At 28.8% G+C, this 26,585-nt stretch overlaps 1 protein-coding gene across 2 annotated transcripts; it reads left to right on the forward strand.

Annotated features, from left to right (window-relative positions):
• Positions 1 to 25,124, forward strand: maf-S (MAF bZIP transcription factor K). Of its 2 annotated transcripts, XM_075374583.1 has the most exons (4): positions 2 to 169; positions 11,283 to 11,372; positions 21,142 to 21,308; positions 24,712 to 25,124. In XM_075374583.1, the coding sequence occupies exons 1-4, from the start codon at positions 128 to 130 to the stop codon at positions 24,911 to 24,913; spliced, it is 501 nt and encodes a 166-aa protein (XP_075230698.1). In that variant the 5' UTR covers positions 2 to 127; the 3' UTR covers positions 24,914 to 25,124. The 2 variants fall into 2 exon arrangements, with proteins under 2 accessions (XP_075230699.1, XP_075230698.1); XM_075374584.1 differs by lacking the exon at positions 11,283 to 11,372 and having other exon boundaries at positions 1 to 169.
• Positions 25,125 to 26,585: the final 1,461 nt, after the last annotated feature.

Below are 26,585 nucleotides of genomic sequence, written 5' to 3' on the forward strand. Positions count from 1 at the left end.
GTGTCTGTCATAGGTTGAAAAAGCTATCTGAGAAGGACGATGACTTTGCGTTTTTGTTTTATTACGACAGCAAAACAATTTACTCGATCCCAAAATCCCACTTTGATTCGTAAAATAACTTTCCAGAATGGCTCCAGAAGGAAAAAGAAGTGACAGAAAAGGGCATATGGTAAGAGCACTTCTTATTATCATCTCACGTAGTGTTTTACTACTTTAGAATTGTTTAATAAAATTAATATTCGTTCGTTTATAGGTAGTTAATATATTAAAGTTTAGTTTGATGTTTGGTTTCTTTAATCAGTTAATTGATATGTCGCTGTTAAGATGTATATATATACGTTATTTTTTGTCCCACTAAGGTTAGTAGTGTAGTAAATTTTGATGGGTAAGGTAGATTTTCTGTGTCGTCATAACGTAGTGTGTTATTCCTTGTGACTACGTCATTTTATTTCTTTTGAATGCCTTATTGAGAAGTAGTAATTTTACATAAAAAATAATTGGGAAATGAAATTAATGTACAATCTGATCACAGTTTTGTTTGCTACATGTGTATAATAAGTTAAAATAAGTATAGATTTCTGTATGGTATTGTACAAAATATTTACAGTAAGGCGCTAAAACCTAACAATATTTCAAAATATGGATAAACAATTTTTAACCCTTTCCATCCCGGCTGTTTTTTGTAAAAGTTTGTGTGAAACTCCCAGCCATTATCCTAAAGTTTATGCCAAAACTCCCAGCACCATTTTGGCCAATTTGCAGTACATCACAGAATGTATATATATATAAATAAATAAATTAAAGTTTATACAAAAAAACAAACACTACATAAATGATTTCAGAATAGTACTATGAATTTCTTAATACAATGCATTTTTCAGTTCTCACATTTATATCACTGTATTTGTTAAACAGTTTTTACCTCTGATTTTATCAGTATTATGATTTGAAACAAATAATAAGTAGTTTGTGAATAGAATATAATGTTTAAGTAGTATAACTTAAGTCCTAATGTAAAAAAAAAACAACTAAAATATAATTATATACAATGAAATAGGCAGAAATTTTTTAACACTTAGTAAAGGACACTTTACTGTGTGTAATCTTTGTGTGTGTTTAACACTTAGTGTGTAATCTTTTATTGCATTTTTGCAAACACACGTTGACTTTTTTCTTTTTCCTCTCACTCTGGTACGGGCTCTGCTGCATACATAGCAATTTTTTTTTCCACTCGGTAATTTTTGAAAACATTATCAACAGGCATCACCCCTACCACCAGCAAGTACATCATCTTGGTCATCATCATTCAAAAGAGAGATCTTCTCTCTTTTTCATCAGCCATTCCTTGCCCAGCTCATCTACCAATGATATTGTAAATCTTAGTTTAGATAATGGGTTTGTGGTATTCGCTTTATACAAATAGTAGGCATTTAATACCATTGTTCCAAATATTATGAATGTAATTTTCTTCCAGAATTTGAGGGTTTTTTATATCATTTAGGTACTGGTACAGCATTTCATCATGTATATTTACCCCTCCCATGTAGTAGTCATATTTTCTTATAATTTTAGGCTTTTTAGAAATTAATATTCTGTTTCTACTTTTTTGGACCTCTGCTCATTTGAAGCCATTTGTCAAAAAAGCCGTTTGTCAGTCGAAAGTAAAAGAACTGGTTTTTTATGTGATTGCTTATAACCTAATATTAGCATAGGGGGTGCGCGCGCATACACACACACACACACACAAACATACTACTGATCACAGATAAATCTACACAAGCACATAAAAACCCTTTACATACCTCAACAATATGCAATTTACAAATGTAACATTTTAGTAAAGCAACACAAATTATCTCTTACATATAAAAGGGTCTCCCAACCTTTTTACAATAAGCACAAACAACACTGCTACAAGCAACTCCACTGAAGAAGGTGCTACTAAATTATCTACTGAAAGTTCTTTGGTAGAAATATTTCTACTACTGTGAAAGCAAGTAGTTTTGTATTGTAATAATTTTAAAGTGTTTTGAAATTAACACAACGTATTGTTTTACATATAATTAAAGTGATTTCCTGAATAGATTAATATGGATGCCATTGAGAATAATATCACCTGTGACAGCTGTGAGAAAGAGTTGCTTGATAGAAGTAAAATATATTCTGAAAACATATGTATTTATAAGATCCTAACTTTTTTCTTACACTTATTGGTTTTTTAAATTTTTTTTATTTTGGTATTGTTGGTACTGGGTAGGAAACTTAAAATTAAACTGAGCTGTGTCAAATTTCCAGTTATTTTAGTATCATTTTAATGTTGCTATTACTAGCACCACTATCACATTGTGGTTGTGATTGATACTTTATTCATCTATTGTTTCCAGCATTGTTAATGCTTCAGTTTTACTCTTTTGCAGTTGTTTTCTGAAATGTCTTATTCAGTTGAAAAAACGGTTGTTATAGCAGAAGCTAATGTGCTTTACTTTTGAGAAACATGTCAGATATTAGCAGAATAATTTCTTAATGTCAGTGTCTCGGCAAAGAGTAGTATACAAGATTTGGTTAAAAAATGGTGTTTAATGGGATCAGTTTCTTATGCAAAATGAAATAGGTTACCTTTTGTCAGAATTCCAAAGGTGATGATATCTGACATTCAAAAAAGAATTTCTGTCAGTTTGTAGAAATCTACATGTAACACAACAAAATTGTGTAAAATTCAAATCTTGTGTAAGCTTCACAATTTAAATTTGAGACTGTATTGTGCAACAATTTTGCAATGACTTAAGACAATAGATAAACCAAAATGTTTTATTTATTGTTTATTTGGCTTCATATAAACATTGTTGGACAAATAGATCCGATGCTGTTTTTCATGACAGACAAGGCATAGTTTTTATTTATCTGTGCATGTTCGCACAACTCCAGGTATTTTATGACTGATAATTCTTAACAGGTGTTGAACGTTCACTTCATGATGAGAAAATTGATTTACAGTATGCTGTTTCTGTTAATTGTGGGGAGCCAATATTTTATGACAAAACTGTCAATACATTAGTATATCATACAATTTTCTAGAATTGTATGCTCAGTTAACAGAGAGTGTTAAAGATTATGGCTTCTTCCAATAAGAAGGAGTAACATGTCGCACATTAAACCATTTACTGGCTCCTGTTGTGTGACTTTTATAAAAAATGAATTGTTGACAGAGGGTGGTGGTCTTCACATTCTCCAGGTATGACTAGTTGCAATTTTTTCCTTTAGGGGTATTTGAATGAATTCACTTTGAACTTTTTTGTAAAAATATGTAAACTTTTACCCTTATAAATACAGAATTTAATCTAATTTATGTTTTCATTTGATTCATTAGATGTTACATGTTGCAACTGTTTAGTCTGTAGTAGTTCAGTTTTGAGTTGCTCACCTGGTGCACTTGAATTATGAATGTTATTTTGCTATGAATGTAGACAATTCTGATTTTTTTCTTTAATAAGAAAGTTGTAAGATTGCTTTCATTCTAAAATTGTTCAATTTTTTCAAATTAGGATGAAGTAGATAGTTGTTATTATTTTGGTAATTTTCATCTATTTTAATTTTGCTTACTGAGAATAATCTTGAATTTTAATTTCTATTTCTCATTCACGTAATTTTCATAGGGATGTGTTCTGAACAATTTTTAATTGTGGTTTTTGATAGAGAATGCTACAATTTTTTTTGGGGAAGCAGAATCATATTTAATTTTATTAAATTGGAAGTTGGAATTGTAATTTTGATTGGAATCATTTATGTTTTTTCTTTAGCTGATTTTTTAAAGTAATTTTATGTTATTTGTTAATGCTGTTATTTACTTGTTACTACAAGAAACCTATTTCAGTAGATTTAGCCTAAGAACAATACTCAAATTCAAAGAAGGAATTTTATAATAGCATTTGTTTTTAAAGTGTGTTGTGGGAGTAATTATTTTAAGGTAAACAATTTTAAAATGTTTGAATTTGAAGGCAAATAAAGTGTACTGGTAACACTTTATTTCAATCTTAATTTTTAATGCTCAACTTTATTTCGGTTGAATTTTTCTTTAATATTAAACCAATTAAATTTACAAAATTATTCACTTAAAATTATGTTGTGTAATTTAATAAAACAAGATACTGAATTAATATATTTTAAATGTGCAGCAATCCCTCAGTTGTTTCATCTGATGTGTGCTAATTCAGAGATGCACTCTTAAATGATTGTAATCGTTCTCTGAGATATGTATGTTAGTTTCAGAATTACAGCCTATTATAGGTCACATGTATGTATTTTTTTTTACATACGTTGTCACAAAAAATTATATTAAATTTCAGTAAGATATATATTGAAGATTTTCTGAATAAACAGAACATCTTAAAAATAAAGAACAAACAAATTAATATGTATTTAAAACCATTTTTTTTTATAAAAAAGCTGGAGAAAAAATTTAGAAAAAAAGAATAATTTACAAAAAAATAATCCTTGTTTAAGAATTAAAAAAAAAGTTAAAATAGGCCTTACAAAATAAATGCCAGTTTTTCTTATAATCATAACTTAAATAAATTAATATTTGTTGATTATAATTTGTTATAAATTTCAGTATTAAGAAAGTGTATGGCATTTTCAGTTTTGGTTTATTCAATAAAATATAATGTGAATTATTACTAAATTAGTAGCTGATGAAGTTGGAGAAGAATTCCATATATTGAGCATAAAAATTCATATACTACAAAACTAATGATTCTAATATAAAGCTGTCAATTAAAATAAAATACCCACTTAGGAACAAGAAATATCCAGCAGTAATGTCCAGGCTCGGCAAAATTGTAGGGGTTTAAGTATTCCTCTGAATGCATTATTTTCCGTTGCATTCCATATAATGATAAAACCTTTATTTAATGGAGAATGGTACATTGCTTATATACAGATTTTTAAAATTGATTTTTTTTAAATATAAATAAGCCACTGTGTTCAAGAAAAAATTAAAGTGGTCACTTAACGACAAGCAAAATTGAATTTTCATTCGTGTTTACTATTTGCCAAATTTTCCAAACCATTATAGATATCAGTTGCAGATAAAGATCACAAAGTTAAGCAAAGTTGAAACAAAAAAATTGTTATTAACATTGTATTTATTTACAGCTTTATTTTATACAAGAAAATTTCACTACTACAAAATCATATTTTTTTTTTTACCGACGTAGAATTTAAAAAATATGAAGGAGTTACACAATTTATATGAATAAAACAGAATTTGAAAACTTAATACTTCATTTTATACCTGAATTGTGTTAATTTATTGGGTTTTATTTTAAACTATTATCTTTATTAATTTGAGAGGTATGGAGAAAAATTAACATGATTGCACAACATAATTTTGCTTTTCAAAGGTTGCTGTTTTGATTTTTTTCTGTAATATGTTGTCCTATTAAAAAAAACTTTTCTAAAGTCAGTATATAAAAGTTATTCTATAATAAGAGTAAATATAATCTATACCAGGGATGGCCAACAAGCTTTTAATGTATTGGTAGCCTTCATCATGTGATATATATGTATATATGAAATGATATCTTTACCATTTAACTTTTTAACTACTCTATATCTTCCCTTGCTTATCCCTGCACTGATTATTCCAGTTGTTACATGTGCTAAAATCATTATCATCATATATTATATGCTTGATTAAGTTCCTTTCATTATGTCTGTTTTGGTTCTCTTCTATTTCCATATAAACTTTTAAGATCTTGAAAATGTTATTTCCTTTTGAAATCATCTCCAATTTTTATTCTTATCAGTTTTGCTTTTTGCACTTTCTACATATCCTTATAGCACTTTCATAATTAAACCTTCTCCTCTTAAGATATGTTTCAATCATTTGGGTTTTCTATTCTGAATTATTTTGAAAATGTTATTATTATTATTGTTCATTTACCAAAGTTACTGTTATCATTCGTTACCAAAATGTAACAATTGATATGATGTTTCTTTGAGTAACTTTTTCTTATTAATTAATAACTGTTTATTTCTATTAAACTCTTGCTTAGCCTTTGCCCTTTTTTAATTTTTATTTTATTTTTACTTTTACAATTTTATATTAACATGGTAGCTAAGGATGTGTTTTATTTTACTTTTTCAATTTTTCCTTTTGTGCAGACGTTGATTGGACGATTATCTCCTATCCTCATAATTTTTCATATCTTAGCATCTATTTTCATACTATATTCTGTCATATCTTCTAATTTTGAAATCACCATTTGGATATCCTTTCCTTAATCAGTCTTTCTGCTTTTATAATATGTCCAACCCAGTCAAATTTCCTATTATGAATTATTCTGATTAAGCTTCTGCTCTTTTTCACTAACTTCATTATTTTAGAAGAATAAATGTCTGGACATTTAATTTTTTTCAGCCTTCTTTATCCCTGCATACACATTTCAAATGTTTTCACACTTCCTTATTCTCTTTTCCTTAGCATCCATGTTACATCCATAAAGAAGTGCACTCTGAATATAACATTTTTTTAACTCCATTTATTACATAACTATTTCTTTTTGTTAAGTGGTTTCTTAGCCATTGCTATTTTTATTTTTTGTTTTCACTTTTACAATTTACTTAAATATCATCTATACCAGGGGTGGCCAACAAGTCGATCGCAAGGCCAATTTTGGTCGATTGTCGATCGCCTGCAATGTCTGTGGTGGAATTTCGTGTACCTTGGACTTTGAGGCAATTGTAGAAGACAAAACTTTCTAGCAATAGTTTAACACATTCTGGGAATTTTCCAAGGTCATAAATTCCTAGAATTCTGACAGCCTGACACTGTGATCTCCGCCCACCCACCACAATACATTTTGACTTATGTGTTACACTTATCACCGGATGCAACGCGTGAACGCAACAGTTACGACTCGACTCGTCGAAAAACACAGTCAGTTAGCTTGAATATTTGGTAGTGTCATATGGTAGCTTCTTTTCTTTTATATTAACAGTATTATTATTAATCAATACTATTTATCCTCAGTGACCACGTTGTGTTTCAATTTTTCTTCTGTTTAAAATGTAAGTACCTTTTCTTTGTTTAAATTAAATTGTTTTTCTTACCTATCTATTTACTTGATAAGTGAGCATTCTCGGCACAGATCTCTAAACTGTGGTCATTACACTGAGAGAAAAATAAGGGACAGTATTACAAATGTATTAGGAATAACAATAATTCTATGTAAATTAAGAAGTCTGTATTGTAAACCGTAATAAATATATTGTAACTTTAACAAACTTCTTGTAAATTGAATATATCTATATTAGATTTTAATATACTCTTATTGCTGTCCCCGATTGTAATATGCAGTATTATTATTTCTCCCAATGTAATGGAGATAATTGCCGCAGTTCATGAGTTTTGAATTTTCTAGGAAAATATTTAATTCAATATTTATTCTTTAAATTGACATATTTCTTTGCATTCTAGTATACACATGGACATGAGTAGTAAACCGAAAAAATTGAAAACTTATCACTTCAATGAAGAATGGGAACTCTATTACTTTTTTACAATGGTGAATGATGTTGTAGTTTAATATGCCTTACCAGCCTAAGATGAACCCAGCTTAATTAGCCATTGCCAAAAAGGGTAATCTGGAGAGACATTTTTTAGCTTTACCTAACAAGTATCAAACAGATTATTCACCTAATTCTGAACTGAGAAAACATTAAGTTAGGGATCTTAAAACTCTATTAACAAATCAACAAAGCGTTTTTAAAAAGTCAAGGTTGAAGTCACAAGCAGTAACTACTGCATCCTTCAAAGTAAGCTATCTCTTAGCAAAAAAATGTAAGCCATTTTCTGACGGTGAATTTGTAAAGGAAATTTTTTTGGAAATGTCAGATTCACTTTTTAACGATTTTAAGAACAAGAGTGAAATTATTGCTGCAATTCAAGATCTACAATCGTCTCGAAACACAGTGATGCGACGAATTGAAAGGATGAGTGGGAATGTAAAAAAGCAGTTATATAATGATATTAATAGACGTTTTTGTTTTTCCCTTCAGTGTGATGAATCGACAGATATAAGTGATACAGCACAATTACTTGTTTTCATCCGTATGATTTTTAAGGATTTTACATCTATAGAAGAATTGTTGGGCATGATTTCTTTGAAGGAAAGGATTAGAGGTGTAGACATATTCAAAGCCTTTAAAACTTGCTCAGTGATTTGAAAGTACCACTTTTTAAATTAGTCTCAATAACAATGGATGGCGCAGCTGCAATGATAGGTTGCAGAATTGGATTTATAGTCTTATGTCAAAATGAAGATGAATTCCCAGCCTTTTTGAGCTATCACTGCATAATTCACCAGCAAGTGTAAGCTAGCAAGAGACTAAACACGAAAGAGGTAATGGACATACCATTTAAAATTGTTAATTCAATTCAAGGTAGTTCCCTCAAACTGTGTCTCTTCCAACTGCAGCTCGATGAAGGCCAACCTGAATTATTACTACATACCGATGTCAGATGGCTAAGCAGAGGTAAATTTCTGTAGCGATTTCGTGATTTATTGTCTGAAATTATAGATCTTCTTCACGAACAATATGGAAACTGTGATAATTTAAATGATGAAACTTGGCTTAGCGACTTAGCATTTCTTACCGATTTTACTTCAATATTAAGTCATTTAAATTTAGAATTACAAGGTAAAAATAAAACAGTAATTGATATGATCAGCTGTATAGACGCATATAAAATAAAATTTATTTTGCTAATAGAAGATCTGCAACAAAATAATCTGAATCATTTTCTAAATATGGCAGATAACCTACAAAAACATAAAAATATTAATTATAAGATCGATCGAAAAATACGTCACGGAAATCCAAAAAGTAATTGAAGATATTGAGTTAAGATTCCAGGATTTTGAAAAAATTAAAGAAATTGTGGAATTTATGTTTTCCTTTTAAAAAAGATTTAAGTTTGAAAAGCATTAGAAAAAAAATTTCAGACATATTTCATATGGATCAAAGGGAATTATAAAATGAAATTATAATTTTACAAACTGACTTAATCTTACAAGCCAGAAAATTTGAAGAAGATTTTTGGAAATATGTCACCCGAGAAAAATATCCCAGTATCGCCAATTGTAGTGAATATATCTATTCTTGTTTCGGATCTACATACCTATGTGAATCGGCATCTTCATACTTGAAGCTAACGAAGACTAAACAACGCTCTGTCCTGACTGATTCCCATACTGAAGACTCATTATTATTATCTCTGTCAGGATATACACCTAATTATGAATCCTTGGTTAGAGACATGCAAACTCAGTCTTCCCATTAATGTTAAGGCGACAAAGTAAATTCTAAATCTGTCTTTATCTGTAGCTACTTTGAATTAATAAATATTGTTAATAATTATCAATGTTCTTTTAATTCCCCTGGACGTGAGTTTTTTGGCCCTTTAAATAATTATTGTTGTTTTTTACGAAGATAGATTAGCCGTATATCTATATATCAGTACGAGGTGTACTCAGCGAGCTATTGATAGATTAGCAAAAAGTAAGTCATGTTATTCTTTCGTTATAAATTTTCCTGGCCCAAAAAAAAGCGAAAGTGAAATATTGAAATCAAATTATCAGCCGTACTGTGCATTTTTATAACAATTTTTTCATATTTACGAACAAATAGTACAACTTATACATTGCAGTTGATAAAAAACCATTAAATTGCATTTAAAATTAGTAAAAATCTATCTTGAAAAAATGTTGAAAAATCGAATTTTTTAAGTACCGGATGTACTAACTACTGCTATCAAAAGTTGGGTCTGGAAATTTATTTTCTTAATAAGCCTGTATCTCGAAAACTTAATAAGCGATTTAAAAAATAATATATTTAATTATCTACCCATACCTCGCTGGAATGGACCTTATATTGAAACATAGTATGCATTTAACACCCCTTCTTCCTCTTTAGACTACGCCTATGACAAGTCGATCGCGACACACTTGTAAGATAAAAAGTCGATCTTATATACAGAAAAGTTGGCCACCCCTGTTCTATACTATTTTACTTGTTAAGTTCTTCTTTGCTTTATACAGAAATTCATTGACTTTTTGTCTTCTAGGCTCTTTACTTTGGTTTTCTTGACAGTCATTCTTTATCATGAAATGAAGGTGAATGGCTTTTAATTATTAAATTATCTGTTGAGTATCCTACACTTCACCTAAACAAATGTTAATTTTGTGCAATTTATTCTCTTTCCTCTTACTCTGATTTCTTTACTTTCTAGAGGAATTCTATCATACCTTTGCTCATATATATCATTAAGCTTGTATATCATACTTATTAAACATGGTAGGTAATAAAGCAGCATCCTTTCCTTACTCCTTTTCCTAGTGAAACCGCTCAGTGTGAACATTCTTTATTTTTTACCAGTTTTTTGATTTAGGTACTAATCTGCTATAATTCATAATTTTCTTATTGGACTGCTCTTGTAAATTTTGGGTTGTAAAATTTTTATAATGTGTTTTAAAATTCTATTTTATGAACTGTTTAAAATTTTTGCTATTATTGGCGTTACTATTAAAAATAATCTGTAAAAAGATGCTGTGAATCAGGGATAAGATATCTGTACATTGAAACTTAAATAATTTGAAACCAATAAATTTGTTTTTGTGGAATTTTATTTGATATTTTTAAGGTGACAAAAACAAAAATATGATAAAAACAAAGTATGGATATAGGAATGCTAAATAATTTATTCATTATCTTGCACAATGCTTAAAAAATTAGTTTTAAAACAGGTTTACTTGTAGAAATATAAAACAAATTTATAATGCCGTGTTAATATTACTTCATTCAACATTGTATTAACAACATATCTGTTGATGATAATACTTAGTTTACACATATCAATAGGTGAATATGAATACAATATAATTGTATTCAATGGACTATTACATTACATGGTGTATTTCCTTTATTTTTTGTATCTTAATAATTTTACTAAATATTACTCAAAATTATCTATAAAATATCTATTTTTTTCTAAAGTGTACTATTATAATATTCTATGTTTAATGTTCTTATTAGCACAGGTTTAATATTTTGAATTTAGCATGAGAATTTTTGGGAACCGTTATAAATAAGTGAGGGATCTCTCTATCTACATGCGCTGTGATTTAATATCAACCAAAGCATGTATGTTATTAATGTAATGCACTGTTTAGTCTTAGCCTGTATTTGTTATTTATGCTTGTATTTAAAAGATTTTTAAATAGTTTGTAACAGATGATGATGATGATGATGATGATTATGATGATGATAATGATGATATGATCGTACATAAATCTAGTATCAGCAGTCATTCGGTAAGTTAGAATTATGTAAGTAGTGTTTAATAGATTATCTGCTTTATTATTTTTAACTAAAAGGAGGCTTGTTTTGTTTTAATTGATTGATAAAACTAGTAATTGATGCCTACTTTCTCTTTTAAAAATTTTAAAAAAGATATTAACATAATTTTCTTGATTGTTGTGTTTACTATGTTTTTTAGATATTTAGTACCTAATGTGTGGTTGTTTGCATTTTAACCATTACTTAAGATAATCCTCTTTTAAATTCTACATGTAAACTACCTTATTTTACGTTAATCACTTAAAATTAAAAAAAAAAAAAAAATAGTTATAAATCGGAAAATAGAATGCGTTTTTTTAAATTTTAGACAGATATGTTACAGAACTATTGAGAAGTTCCTTCGACTTTGTTTTTATTGTGGATTCTTGGGTCTTTCTCTGTTATATGTTTATTATTTCAAACTTTATTTATAGGTAGAATTGCTTTGATTAAAATTTAAAATTATAATAAAACCTCATTTATGATTGTTGTAAAAACAATCAATTACAGTGACATCACGATATTAAACATAATTTTTAACACAATTTATATCATTTTTTTTTTTATTATATGATTTTATCCTGTTGGATAAAATAAAAATATTAAATAGCCTTGTGACTACATCTGTTTACTAAAAAATTTGTTTTCAAATACTGAGCAGATATAACAAACTGAATAAAAGTTCCAATGCAAGGATATACAAATGATTTTTGAAAGAGCCCTCATCTTAGTAAGATGTATTATTATTACAACAAAAAAATTTGTAGGGTTGATTTGAAAAATGAAAATTTACATTAATTTGATTTCAAAATAATCACACAGATTTTGTTTGTACAGTGTAACCCTGTTATAACGTGATCAGGTTATCAGGGGACTTATATGACACCCGCATTATAGGCTAACCGTGTTATTTTGAGAAGTAAATTTTAAATCACAAAGGGGATCATTTAAAAAAATAGGCAAAAAATCAAGCAATAATGGTTTAATAGAAAAAGCCAATACAGTGCAATGTGTACTTACATAGAAACAAGTTAAGTGCGGAAGATATAATATTTTTTCTTTTAATGTAAATTATTTTTTAAAATAAGAAGTTATTGTTTTTTGTTTCGCGGTTGTATGTTTCTTCTTTATAATATATGACTTGTTAATGCAATAAATGACAATCATCACTATCTCTTTGTTGCTCCATCCATGTTATTAAACTATTTTTATTTTCCATAACGTCTTATTGAGGGTGTAAACCTTCCTACGACAAATTATCGTTAGGTTGTAGAATGGAGTTTACAATTTCTTCGTTGGCCATATAATGGGCAACAGGTGTTTGATTGTCTTCTTGAACCTACTTATTGAGATCACTTACAGACAATTCTTGCCCGGTTGAATTTGACAATTCCAGTGCATGCTCATCAGTAAAAATATGAACATTTCCTGTTTCAATGTCTTTTGTATTACTCTGTGACAATACCGACCAACAATTTTTAATTGTAATAGAATTTACATTATTCCATGCTGTTCCAGCGCGGTATACAACAATTTTTATTGACAGTTTTAAGAAATTCTGTTACTTGTAATTCTGAGTTAATGATAGCAGTCAGTAGCTCTCGTCCGTAATAAGCTTTAAATGCCCAAATAACTCCTCAGTCTAATGGTTGGATCAAAGATGTGGTGTTCTTAGGCAAAACATTGCGATTATTTTTCCATTTTTAGATTTCAGCAAGTCAGTAGGCGAAAGATTAGGGCAATTTTCAAGAAGTGATAAAGTTTTTTCTTCCAATTTTTGAACTCTTAAATAATTTTTAACACAAGGCACAAATTTGTTGTTAAACCATGCTAAAAAAATATTCCACGTCATCCAAGTATTTTTACTATTTTTAAAAATAAGGTAGTAAATTCATGTTAATGTGTTTGAAGCAATGTGGGCTGGCATACTTGTCGATGAGCAACGGCTTCAATTTATGATTTCCCAATTTATTGGCATGCAAAAGGAGAAAGTTACCGTTTCTTTGTTCACTTTCATACCAGACTTATTTGGTGGCCGCTTCGCATCTAATGTTTTTGTTGGGAATAGTTTATAATACAAAGAAGTTTCATCACAATTATAAAACTGTTAATCACTGAAGTTATTCTCTTCTATAACTGATTGTAATATTGTTGGTGAAAATTGTTCAGCTGCCGTCACATCTGCTGAACAAGAGTTTCCTTCGATATTTTCTTGGCCTATGCCATGAAGGATTTTCCATCACGATAACCAACTGTTAGAAGCACTGAATTCCTGCTCCATTGTTAATTTGTTCATGAAAATTTAGTGCCTGAGCTTGAAGTATTGGCCCTGATAGCGGCACTCCTTCACTCCATTTTTGCAAAAACCAAAGGTACATACACTCATCTATAACATTAACATCACTGAGTCTAAACTTTTTGTGATCAAGTCTGACTGTTTCATCTACCAAATCAATAAAAGAATGCAATTCTTCTTTTACCTAACCACGTATAGTACCTTCAGGCATATCAAATTCCTGGAATAAACTGGCTTTTGAATGACCTGCCCTAACCTTTTCAGTAATTTGTATTCTTTCCTTTACAGAATATGTTTTTCATTTAGACGACATGTTAGGCAAATGCAAATGAAAACAAACTCTACAAAATCTAATAAATTAACCAATGTAGTAAAATTTAACGATACTGATAAACACAGTAAAAGCAGCTCAGAATAAATCACAATACGTAATAATATTCAGATACCGTATTCTGTGCCTTGTACAAGCAGCACATTGGTCTCATTGCTGTTACAGAATATCAGTATATGCAGTATATCATAAGAATTTCTCCTATTACTGTATTAGAATTATAGTTTAGTTTTATTGAATCATGTTTTTGGGGGACAGGTTATAATCCGTGTTATATCCTTATCTGTTATATATCGAGCAGTGTTATAGCGGGGCTGTACTGTATTTATTAATACTGTAAGGACTGTTCAGAAACAAGATTTTTTAGAGATTTTTTTTTAATTTTTCAATATTATTTTTATATTTTTCAATATTGCCTTGCAATTCAATACATTCAGACAAATTACTTCCAACTTTTTTATACCCTCAGTATAATGAGATTTGCACAACTGCACAATTAGAAATTGTCTCAGCTTTGACCTCATAAATTGAACTAAATCTTTGTCTAGGAAGCCATTTCTTCATGTTGGGAAGAGAAACTAATCACTGGAAACCAAATCTGGTGAATTTGACGTATGTGCAAGCACTTCGAAGAGTAGGTCGTGGAGTTTTCAACAACAACCTAGGACTTGAGTGCAGGCACATTATCATGGTGAAAGAACAGCACTGTCTTTCTGTCCAGATGTAGATTTTCAGTTTGAATACTGCCCTTCAATTGGAAAGCATAATATTCCCTGGTGATGGTCCTGCCTTTTTCCAGTTAATTTATAAGCACCAAACCATAAGAATCCCAAAAAAATTGCAGGCATGACTTTTTTATACATGGAACTGTTTTTTTGCTTTCTTGAAAGTATTTTACCTGCTATTTCAAACAAACCCATGCTAGTATTTCAAACAGCCTGCTACTATCAAATATATATTATTTCAAATATTCTTCAAATTATATAATTTCAATATTCAAATAAATATATATATATTTCAAACTATCTGCTACTAATTCAAACAAAGCCATTGTTTAGTCCCTGGCAAATAATGTTGAATCCATGTTTCATCTACTTTATAAAATCTTGGAAGAAACTCAGCAGGGTCATGTTTAAATTAGTCTAAACATCCTTGAAGTGTTTAGTCAAATGCGTTTTTGGTCGACTGTTAACAAATGTCATACCCTTTGAGGGGACATCTTTTTCATATCTAAAACATTGTGTAAAATGTAAGGAACATGGTCTGTTGAGATGTTTGCGATGTCAGCAAGCTTCTTATCAATCATTCAACGATCATTTAATTCAGCGTTGTAGATTTTTATGATGATTTGATCAGTCAGCAGTTTTTGGGTATCCCGAGTGTTCATCATTTTGAATGGATGTACAAACCATGTTTAAGTTCAGCAGCCCATTATTTTCTACTGAAAATAAAGGGGAAAAATCCTTTGAGTGGAATTAACTCATTTTGTATGTCTGTTGGGAGTTGAATATTTTTAAACAAAGTACTTTATAACAGCTCAAACTTCTATTCTATCCGTTTTTTCAGAAAATGTCAAAACTTGTTCGCTTTACTAAATAGCCACAAGCAATTAAATAGCCACAAGCAATTAAATGCACACATCTGAAACTTTGCAGTCTAAAAGATTATAATTGATAAATGTCATAGTCATTTGCTCTTACCTTGTGCCATCTCTGTGTCAGGCCGAGAACTTTCTGAACAGCCGTCATAATGTTTTAATATTCTATCCTGTAGAATTACTCTCGCTTGTTACAGAATGTTTCAAGATATACCACTGAAGTTTTACTTAAAGTTTTAAACAAATATTTTTTTAAGTTCATTTCTTAATGGCTGTTGTTAGCTGCCATCTTCAGTGATTAATCAATAAAGGTAGCCAGAATGAAAATTGACTGAAAGCATTTTGACATATGTTTAAAGGGATTATGGTTTTAAAAAAATCTGGATCATTGTGTCATTGAATTATAATAGTTATGTATAACTTTCACCACCAACTTTTAGAAAAAGAATCAAAACAGAATGAAGCCTTTATTGTTTAAAATATTTGCTAGCACTTTAAAAGTGCTTGCTGCAATTTGTTCAGGTGCATGCATCATAAGTTAAATAAATGAGATAAGACTATCTCAATTGTAAACTTTATTTTTTCTTTAGTACCCCTGTAGAGAAATGTATTAAATGAGGCTTCACTATGCTTAAAAAGTTTTTAATTCTGATACTTATCATTTAAGATGCTGCATCAGTCAAACAACCTTCCTTGAATCATTCAAGAAGTGCAATTTAAAAATTGATTGAGTTAGTAAATAATTGTTGAATTATAAGCAAACTGCAACCAACCATGTTTATTGATTAACTGAATACATTGTGTTGTCTGATGATAGCTCTTGAAAGTGTTAAGATAAATTACAAAAATGCACACATGTAGAAGAGGCTTAAATTTGATCTGTATGTAAACAACACAACACAATTGCAATAATTGAAAATGCAATGAAGGTTTGTTATGAATGAATAAATTCATGTGAGACATGTTAACTCAGTAATTAAAGAGACCCGACTGACAAAGTGATTGAAGGGGGCTAGAATGCCCTAGTGGTCAGTAGGAAAACTAACACTTTCATTTTCCATCATTTTAACAAAGGTTTTAAAATTTTGATTGTAACTGTGATTTAACAGCACCTATCGGTAAAGTACAATTTCATATCATGAAGGATAGGTAAATGATTACCCATCATTGAAAGTGTGGCTGAAGAGAGGTAGTTATGTAAAAAAAAGAATAAAAACTAAATACATCACTTTTTTTTTACTTGTGAAATAAGTAACATATTATAAATAACATAAATTTGGTGTTTTGTTGGTGTAATACTTGACTGTAACTTAATGCTGAAATATATTTAACATGAAAGCTCCTCAATGTAATTACACTTTCTGTAGAAATGTGCTTGAATTCTATTTTTATTAACAGTGCTTAAATACCCATTGTTAATAGTAGGAGTTATTTATTATTTTTTTCAGAATGAACAGAAATGTTGCTTTTGTCATGAGGGAAAAGTAATTAAAAAAATTGGCAGAAAGTATTTATATTTTAGTTCTTTAGGCATGCCTTCTGACTGGTTCCTTGTAGGTTTAGATATGTTTAAAAGAATTGAGTTATTTAGAAATAAGTTTTACTGGTTTATAATAATGTGTATTATCTTTTCTTGGAAACAGTATTTATTACATTTATTTTTGTAATGAATTCCTATTTTAAAAACATCAGTGCTATCCATATATTTTTGGTCATTTTTTGCTTTTACTCTTTTATATTTGATTATTTTCATAATAAAATATGTGGTTGTTTACTGTCTGATACTACAAAATGGATTATAAAAATGATCAGAAAAGTAAAATAGAAAAAAATAGTACATAAGTGTTCTCTTTCCTTATAAATTCTTCCTCTTGCTTTTTGGAAAATTCTGTTTTTAACTATGGTATGTTTATTACAGAAGTATAAGCTGGATTAGTATCTAATAAATAAATATTTTCTCTACAGGTCTAGATCTAGAACTATCTTATCATATTCACCTGTTTATTTTGCTATCTCTCGCTAAATAAAGGAATTTCTGAAGTGTTAAAATTAAGTTTATTCATAATATTGATGGAATGTGTTACAGTTGTTAAATTTGTAAGATTGATTTTTTTTTTACTTTATGGCAAGTTTGTTACATGTTTATCTTTTCATTTATCAAAGAATTAGGCACATACAAGTTAGTCATTTCAGTGGTACTTAAGAGTGTGGTGCTGTTAGCATCCATAAACAGTTTGCCAATTTTATGCCTGTGATATACAGTAAAACTTAATTATAACAAGATTCAAGGGGCCGATCAAATATGCTCTTTGCAGCTGAGTGCTTGGTATTTCCGAGTTGCCACCTCGTAACTGTAAATTTTTATGCCGTCATTATCTATTATAATAAAAAATTTTACTGTGTACATAAGAAGAAGCTGTTTTAAAATAAAATATCAATGTGTTTTGAATTATAGACTAACAAATAAAATTTAGATGTAATACAATTTTTAGACACTAATAAGTTTTGATTTTATCCAAGACTGTTAGCATTCAATGAATTAACAAAAAAAAAAATGGTAGTAAGTGTGCAGTAAAACTTATCAAAATCATAAAGGAAAGTAACAAATGAACTCCACACAAAAATTTCTATGTCACATGTTTTTACATACAAATTATATTTATTAAATCTAAAAAATCATTCTCATCTATTTTTTCTTCATTCTAACAAAATACGTCAAAACTTAATTACGCATGCAAACTAACTCTAGCTTTAAAATAATTGTTAATTTTTGTTTGTTAAATAATCTTGTAGAAAAGATTATCTTTTGTTAATCATCAAAACAGTTTTATAGGTTATTCAGGTACTTCACAAATTGATCACTTAGATTATTAGTCCCACTAAATTACGTTAATTTTCTAAAACATTCTTTGGAGTCAATCATTTGACTCTAAATGATTGTTGGGAGAGTAGTAGATTCATCTTCATTTTCAGTTTAAGCTTTGCTGTCACCTGCATCATTATGAGTTACCTCAGTAATAATGTCTTCATCAGTCGGAATTTCTGTAGTATGTACGTCGTCATCGTAGTCATCTATTGAGTATTCTTGAAAGACTGATTTTTTTTTTGTAGAGTTAAGAATTCGAATCCATTCTGAGAGTTTTATATTTGTCTTCATCATGGTAATCTTCCATTGAAAAATGGTGTGGAATGGAGACTGAATGTTTAAAACTGTTTAGAATTGTAGCTTGTGATACATTACACCAAACTAGTTTCATAAATCTGATAGCGTGTAAAAACTGTCATTTGGAATTCTTTTATTTCGTCCATGTTCACAATAATTTTTAAAAGTATTAACTGTCTGTAATGAACTTTAAAACTGCAAATAATCCCCTGATCCATCGGCTGCAGTTTTGCTGTAGTATTAGTAAAAACACAAGATTTATATTTTTTAAGTTGTGCAATAAGCGGGGCAATTATTGATCAATAATAACATTTTTCTATTTTTATTTTTTTTGCAATTCCAAATTCCATTTGTGAATTTCTTGTTTGAAAATCATTAAGTCTTCCGTGCTTAAGAATTAGACATGTAATCGATGGGAAGTTTTTTTACATTCTTAAAAGATCTTAGATTTCTTGATTTCCCTATTACTGAAAGTTTCAGTTTTTCTGTCCCATCGAACTCAAGCATAACAAAATCATTAGTCTAACCTTTGACTGTTTCCCAGGAATACATCTTCAACTTTAAATTTTAAAATTTTGTTGGGGGTTAATTTATAAAACAAGCTGGTTTCATTGGCATTAAAAATGTCCTCTTCATTATAACCTGATTTAATAAGTAGTCAATTTATCATTCAATCAATTGTTCACAGTTGAACTGTCTATGCTGTGTTAGCTTTCCCATTAATTTTTGAAAAAAAAACAATCTGTCTGCTTTGAAAACGGTCTAACCATCCTTACGAACCCACCCTACGAACAATATCTGCATAGCTGAGAATTTATAGCGAATTTTTCAGCCTGCATTTTAAAACTGGACACTGGCTTTCACTTCTTTTCACATTAAACCATGATAAGAGAGCGCTATCTAAGTTGTCTTTGTCATATAGCCTGAGTTTTTTTGCTTACATGGAATTTTTTTTTCAAAAGGATTTGTAAGTTTGTCGTGACTTTCATGCTGTTGAAACTGTGGTTGAAGAAGTCCATGTTTTTTGCAAACATCTGAATTTGATAGGCCTCGTTCCAGTTCTTATAAATTGGATTTTATCATTCATGGACTGTTGTATTCTTTTTGTTGCCTGATATTGTTGTTTATTACATATGAACTGGAGTTAATAGAATGCATTTTTTTAAAATTGCACTGTGCATTTTTTTTAGCTAGAAACACTAAAATGAAAACTCTTTCGCTGATGCGATTATAGTATTACTGTACTCTACTTGGCTACTGGGTATCCAATCGATCACTTTAATGCAATACGGTTTGTTTAGCTGATTCTATGATACAGAACTGTATTTTTAAACTGAAAATTATCAGGTAAAATTTATCTTCAACCATGGCCCTTTTCGGACTTTCACTTAAATCGTTTAAAATATGCTATAAAGTTTGATGACCCTGTTTGGACAGTTTTGATGGATCATTGTTTGACTCCAGTCTTTCCTGGAATTTTTCAAACAGAAAAATCCGACTGATTAAAGTACTGTAACTACTAGCCAGCCTTTGTAATTCTGCAATGGAACTTTACTGTACGTACTTGAATTGTACATACTGTACAATGTCCTGTAACAAACCTTTGGTTAACTCTTCAGACCTGACCTGAACAAGCCTAAGATAAAATGTATGAATCGTAAATTTATATTTCATAAATGAAGAAATGGAATTTTCCTTGCGTTGAGATTATTTGGTTATTATTTTTGAATTACAGTAAATGCTTACTGAATTACAAAAAATGTAAATGCTTGTAATAACCAAGTTTATGATGTGTCAATACCTTAGTTAAAGCAAGTAAATTTATCATTAATGAGATGGAAAACCAAACAAAACCTGGAATTTTGCATGTTGCAAGCAAGCTCATTCACAGGTTCTACTGTATGTTGATCCCTGCTAGTTGTTTAGTTGAAATGTTATTACTTGGATAGAAAGTTAATTTTTACTGGAATAATATAACATAATCTTTCTAAAGTGGCATTGACTGCTTTGGTAATTAGCTACTGATAAATGCCAACTATGGAAGCAGTACTCTTGGTGTGAAAACAAAGTTTTGTTGGTTTACACATTTGATTAAATTTGTTTTTAATCACTGCAATTTGCTGACAATCCTAGGTAGCGTGGAATCATTAAATTGTAAGGAATTCATTATATTATCAGTATAGAGTTAAAGAAAATATGTTGTAACTTAAAACTTCGCCACAGTACTTTTGTACAAGTAATTCTTTTAATTTTGTTTATGTTACATTCTTTTAAAATTGCTTGTTACTTGAATCATGTTTATTAAGAAAATTAAAGTAACACTGACAGTATTTAACTACAAATTATTTTCTTTTCAGGAACCATTGTCTCCAAGTCCTGTACTGGATATAAGTGATGAAGAACTTGTTACAATATCAGTGAGAGATCTTAATAGACAGTTAAAATTACGAGGTCTTACTCGTGATGAAATACTTCGCATGAAACAACGAAGACGTACTTTAAAAAACCGAGGATATGCTGCTAGGTAATTTTTATTCAAGTAACTCCTTTTGTTTTGTTGATTGAACCATATTTCCTAAAATTAAAAATTTGTTTTATGTTTTGATTGGTAAGGTTTGTTTTTGGAATCCATAATGTCCACAAAATAATGAGGTATTTTACAGTTTTTAATTTAATCTTACATTTCTTTTCTTTTGCTTCATTAAAGTTGAAGACATGTTTTTATGCTGATCATAATTGTAGTACAGACTTCAAGTTTTTTGAAAGATTTCATTTTGATCTATATTTGCATGTTACACCTGAACTATCATGAACATACTAGTGTACAAGCCATTGCTTTTATGATTTCATCTTTATTTTTGTGTTTGGTTTTTTTGGTAAAACATGAGAAATTTTATAACATATTTAGGTTCTAAAATTACATTTTATGAAGCATATGAGGTCTTGGTTTATCCAATAAGAACCTCAGCTGCTAGTTTGGTGTTATGTCCAATCCCTGGATAGAAGTAAGAATCCTTTGAGAGTTTCACAGGTACTTAAAAAAAGAAGCCCCAATAAAAAAGCGACTGTTTTGCTGGATATTAGAAGGTTGAATGAAATTTATATTCTCCTTTTTATTAAATTTGTTGATTGCTAACTTTTTGAATTATGGTATAAAGCATATGTGCATAGATGAATTTACTCCTCCCTTCTCACCATACTGTTTATGTACTGAATTCAGTCTGTGCAGAACTTATTAACCTTATATTCATTTGTAATAGGCTAAATTATTTTTTCCTGGATTCATTAACATTAATTTATTTCAACATTTTTTCCATTTTTATATAATATAATTTTTTATTATAATAGTGTAGGAAATATAAGTACGTTATGTTTTTAGTAATAAATGATTAATAATTGGTAAAATAAATGATTTTGTAAATCGATTTTAGATAAGTTTAGTAATCCATTTTAGAAATTGGTTTCTACATAGTGTTCCTTGAGGTTCTGGCAATATTTCACTACCTAATACAAAGTGTAGCAATGCTACCTCTTGTAAAAATATAACTTCCCTTATAAGGAAACATTTCAGTTAAATCTTGTGCATTAATATAAATTCTGTTTAATGATATTAGAAGAAAATTAATAAATTCAAATTTGGTACTACCTTATTTTCTTATACATAATGGTGCAGATTGGAAATCATGAAATCTGACAATTTCAGTCAGTTTTCATGTATAATTTTTGTGTTGCAGTTAAAAAATTTCAGTCATGTTGCATCTATTTATCAATCAGTTTGAATTAATGAGTTTTCTTTTTTTTTCCAGTAAAAGGCTAAAATAGTTTACCTAGTGAAGCTTTCGATAAAGCTAATATTTACAGAGTTATTAATGATTGAAATATTTAAATGGCTGCCTTTTTGGAATTTTCAAGGATAAAATATTCAAAATTATTCTGTAGATGTTGGGTATATCACCAAATTTCATTAAATGTCTTGATCTGTTCTTAGTGATGTAAATTTTTATTGAAAAATCACAAAATGGAAAACGGGCGGAAGATAAAGTGAGGTAGAGCATTTATCTATAGGAAGTTTTTTGTTTAATTTGATGTCCTGAATTATTTCTTAGGTTTGGTTGATACCTCCAGGTAGAAAACCAATAAATTAGGGTAAAAAACCCTTATTTTTGTTTATATGTTAGACATATGATAATATTGCTAAACAGGTTAAACTCATCAAACCTTTAAACAAATCTTGTAGAGAATTTGATTCTGAACAAAATTTCCAAATGACTTGACATTGAAATATAGCATCAGTAGAGCTATAACCTTGGAAGTATAAATCTGGTAATTATTTTTTACTTTCTGGTAATTATTTTTTTTAAAAATTCTATCATCGAATTAAATATTGATATAGCAATTATTTAATTACTCTAAAATAAATACTCATAATTATAATGATAATTTTTGTTCTTTAATGTATAAATAATTATATTGTAATAAAAAGAAATGTAAGATATACTATTATTAACTAATCTGTTTATTCTAAATTTTATTGTTTAAATTCCATGTTACAACACATTTATTTGCACAGATGTATTAATAATGCCGACACTCGGTTTCATCAAAAGAAATTATGAAAGAAAATTATCATCATTACCATAAATAAGATGCTTTTGTAAATAGATGGTCATCTATGACATATAAAATCACATCTTATCCTTGCTTTAAGTCATATTTGTGCAAATTTGTTTTCACACAATATATAATCACATCACCAGTCATGAAGAATAAAGGAAATAAGATTAGCTGTGGATTTATTTACCAAATTAATTGTCTTTGTCTATATAGCTAATACTTTGGTAACATATTTGCTTAAGCTGTAGAAAATTAGAAGTATTATATTCTCTGCTTCTTGCGTAAATGTAAAATTATTATAAATTGATAATTGAAGAGCTTATCAATTAGTTTTTTCTGCTTTCAGTTGTTGATTATATTTCTGCTCTTTTGTTGGAACTAATACTATTTGAGTGTTAATATGTTTGAGATAATTTAAAAATACAAAAAAACAAAGAATGCAGCAGTAAAATTAATAATTGAACTAATAATTCTACACTAATCATAACTGAACTGGCAAATTGTAATGGGCTACTTGAAATACTAATGAATTTTAATTCCTAATAAAGAGAATTTAAATAATAAAATTTATACTTAAGCAACAACTATGCATCATTCCTTATCTTGTTATCTGTGAATAGACATTGTAAGAAGTCAAAAAAGTATGAATTAAGAGTAGTTGTAAGCTTTCATTAATTTACAGTAAATATATAGATGTAGTTTGCTTGAAGGTATTGAGCAAGTATAAATATATTTGAAAAGATATACCTGTCATTATATTTACCTAAACACAGCTATCTCCGTTTCTTCTTAATATGTATTTTAAAAATAATTTGTCTATATCTGTTCTTTAAAACCTATTTTGTTATTATTAAAACTGGTAATTAGTAGTTGTAATTTTTAAAAGGTTGAACAATGTATGTGTTTTCCTTTTTTCTGGTCATTTAACTAGTAAATGCCAACAGCCAACACTATGATTTTCCTACAATGATAAAAATTGCTCCAATTATTTATTTTTTATGAATTTGGTTTGAAAAATATAGCCTTTACATCCATATGCATTTTATTTTCATATGCTTTAGATTCCAGTATGCTCTTGATCTATGTTAATGTCTAGTGGAACAGTCAGGGTGTATGGAATACAGTCTATTATTATGTCCTAATTTTTTTTTCTTTGCTTTTTCTAGTGTAAATATTGTGAGATATTGGTGAACATATACATTGTGTCAGTATTATAAACCGATAACTTTACTGAAAAATGAAATGAATTAGTGTACCGAAAAATAATCTTTTAGAAGAATCCTTTTATAACTTTATGTTTAATTTTATTTCAGCTGTCGCATTAAACGTATTGAACAGAAAGATGAACTGGAAACAGAAAAACTTCAAGAATACAGAGATATGGAAATAATGCAAGATGATAATATGGCAATGCATGAAGAAATTGAGTCACTGTATACAAAGTATCAGGCACTTAAGAAATACGCCATCCTTAAAAAGATTCCTATACCCTTAGAACTTGAATCTGTCCGTTGATGTATTTATTATAATGAAATGGTTTTTAAGTATTATTCTTTATTTTTATTTTTTTTTTACAATTCAATGTTGATTTATTTGTAATCTAATTCATTTGGATTAATAAGTGTAAGGGGTAATACATTTTTTTATGATTCTGTTTATGTATACAATAATAGTCTATATTATCTTATCTTATATGTGAATAAAATAAATCCTATTTTCAAAATGATTTCTGAACTAAATGTGTGGAATGAAAGATCTTCACAAATCCTGCTTAGTTAGGAAATTTATTAAAGAAAACAGTTTGTATAATGTGATTGAAGTTTTGCTTGTAGCTAGTTTAATGTTTAACCAAGCAAGTATTAAAATAAATTTTTTACTTTTTACTCGTTGATCTCATTGATGGTTATATGGTTGTAAAATGGATTCATCAGTCTGTAAGACTGATGAATCCATCAGTCTGTAATCATTAGTCTTACAGACTGATGATTATCAGTCAGTTTTACAGACCATGGAGATGTTCTGGTTAGCCACTCTAACCTTTTGTCATGTAGATACTAATCATTGGGGTTATTGTTGCTGTAGTTGAAAATATGATGTGACAATTCTGCCAGAAGTAAAAATTGTATTTATTTACATTCGTATAACGTTATTATCACTTTACTATATTTATATTTGCATTCCTTTTAATTTTATTTACAAAAAGAAATGAAATACATTTTACAGATATTATAGTGAGTGTTTAATGCTGTGTGTTAATCACTGATCTCTATATAACTGGATAGGGGATCCCGTGTATTGGAATTGGTAAAATTTGAAGCATAAACTAGCACCACTAAATGAGTGGTATAACTAAATAAAATGAAACTGTGCATGCACAGAGGTAAATATAAGAGTAGGGATAGAACCATGTTTTAAACCGATGCAGTAAAAGTGTTCTGATTTTGTATTTTGAATACTGATCTCTGTATAACTGTATATCTGATCTCTATATAAATTTTCTACAACTGTCTGTAAATTTGTACTTGTGTTGCAAAAATAACCATTCTTTATATGTATATGACTTGAGTAAAATAAACATCCCTACCATCATGATTATAGTCGTGCAAATGTACAGTGGTTTTATTTAGTTCCTAGCCGCTCATTCTGTGGTGCTGGAGTATGCTTCAATATCGAACACTTAATTGTATATTTTATGCTATAAGGATCCCCTATCCAGTTATATAGAGATCAATGGTATTAATACAAAAGTAATTAATGTTGTTATTTTATCAATACAAGTTTTTATTTGTGTATTCAGTACTGGGATGTATTTTCTAATTTTGTTCTTAAAATATTATATTAGAAAATTCTTCAATTAGTTATTTAGAGTTGGTATACTTGATTTATATTGGTAAATTTTGTTACCAAATAACTTAGAACAGAAAATTAATAAAACATCTTGACATAAATTTCTATTTCAGTGAAATTTTACCAAAAAATGTAGAAGGAAACATCCAAAGTTAATCAATGTGTGCAAATTAAAAAAAAATTAACCTTTTGTACTCTTTTGTCAAATACAGTTTGTCTTCATAATTTACTGGTACTGCTCCTTTGTCAATTATGACTCGACATTTTTAAACTAACTGCAGTTATGCACTGAGATTCAAAAATGAACTGACATCTGTTTGTAAGATTGTAAACTCATATA

The sequence above is a fragment of the Lycorma delicatula genome, chromosome 9 (genome assembly GCF_047948215.1).
Source record: "Lycorma delicatula isolate Av1 chromosome 9, ASM4794821v1, whole genome shotgun sequence".
NCBI lineage: Eukaryota > Metazoa > Arthropoda > Insecta > Hemiptera > Fulgoridae > Lycorma > Lycorma delicatula.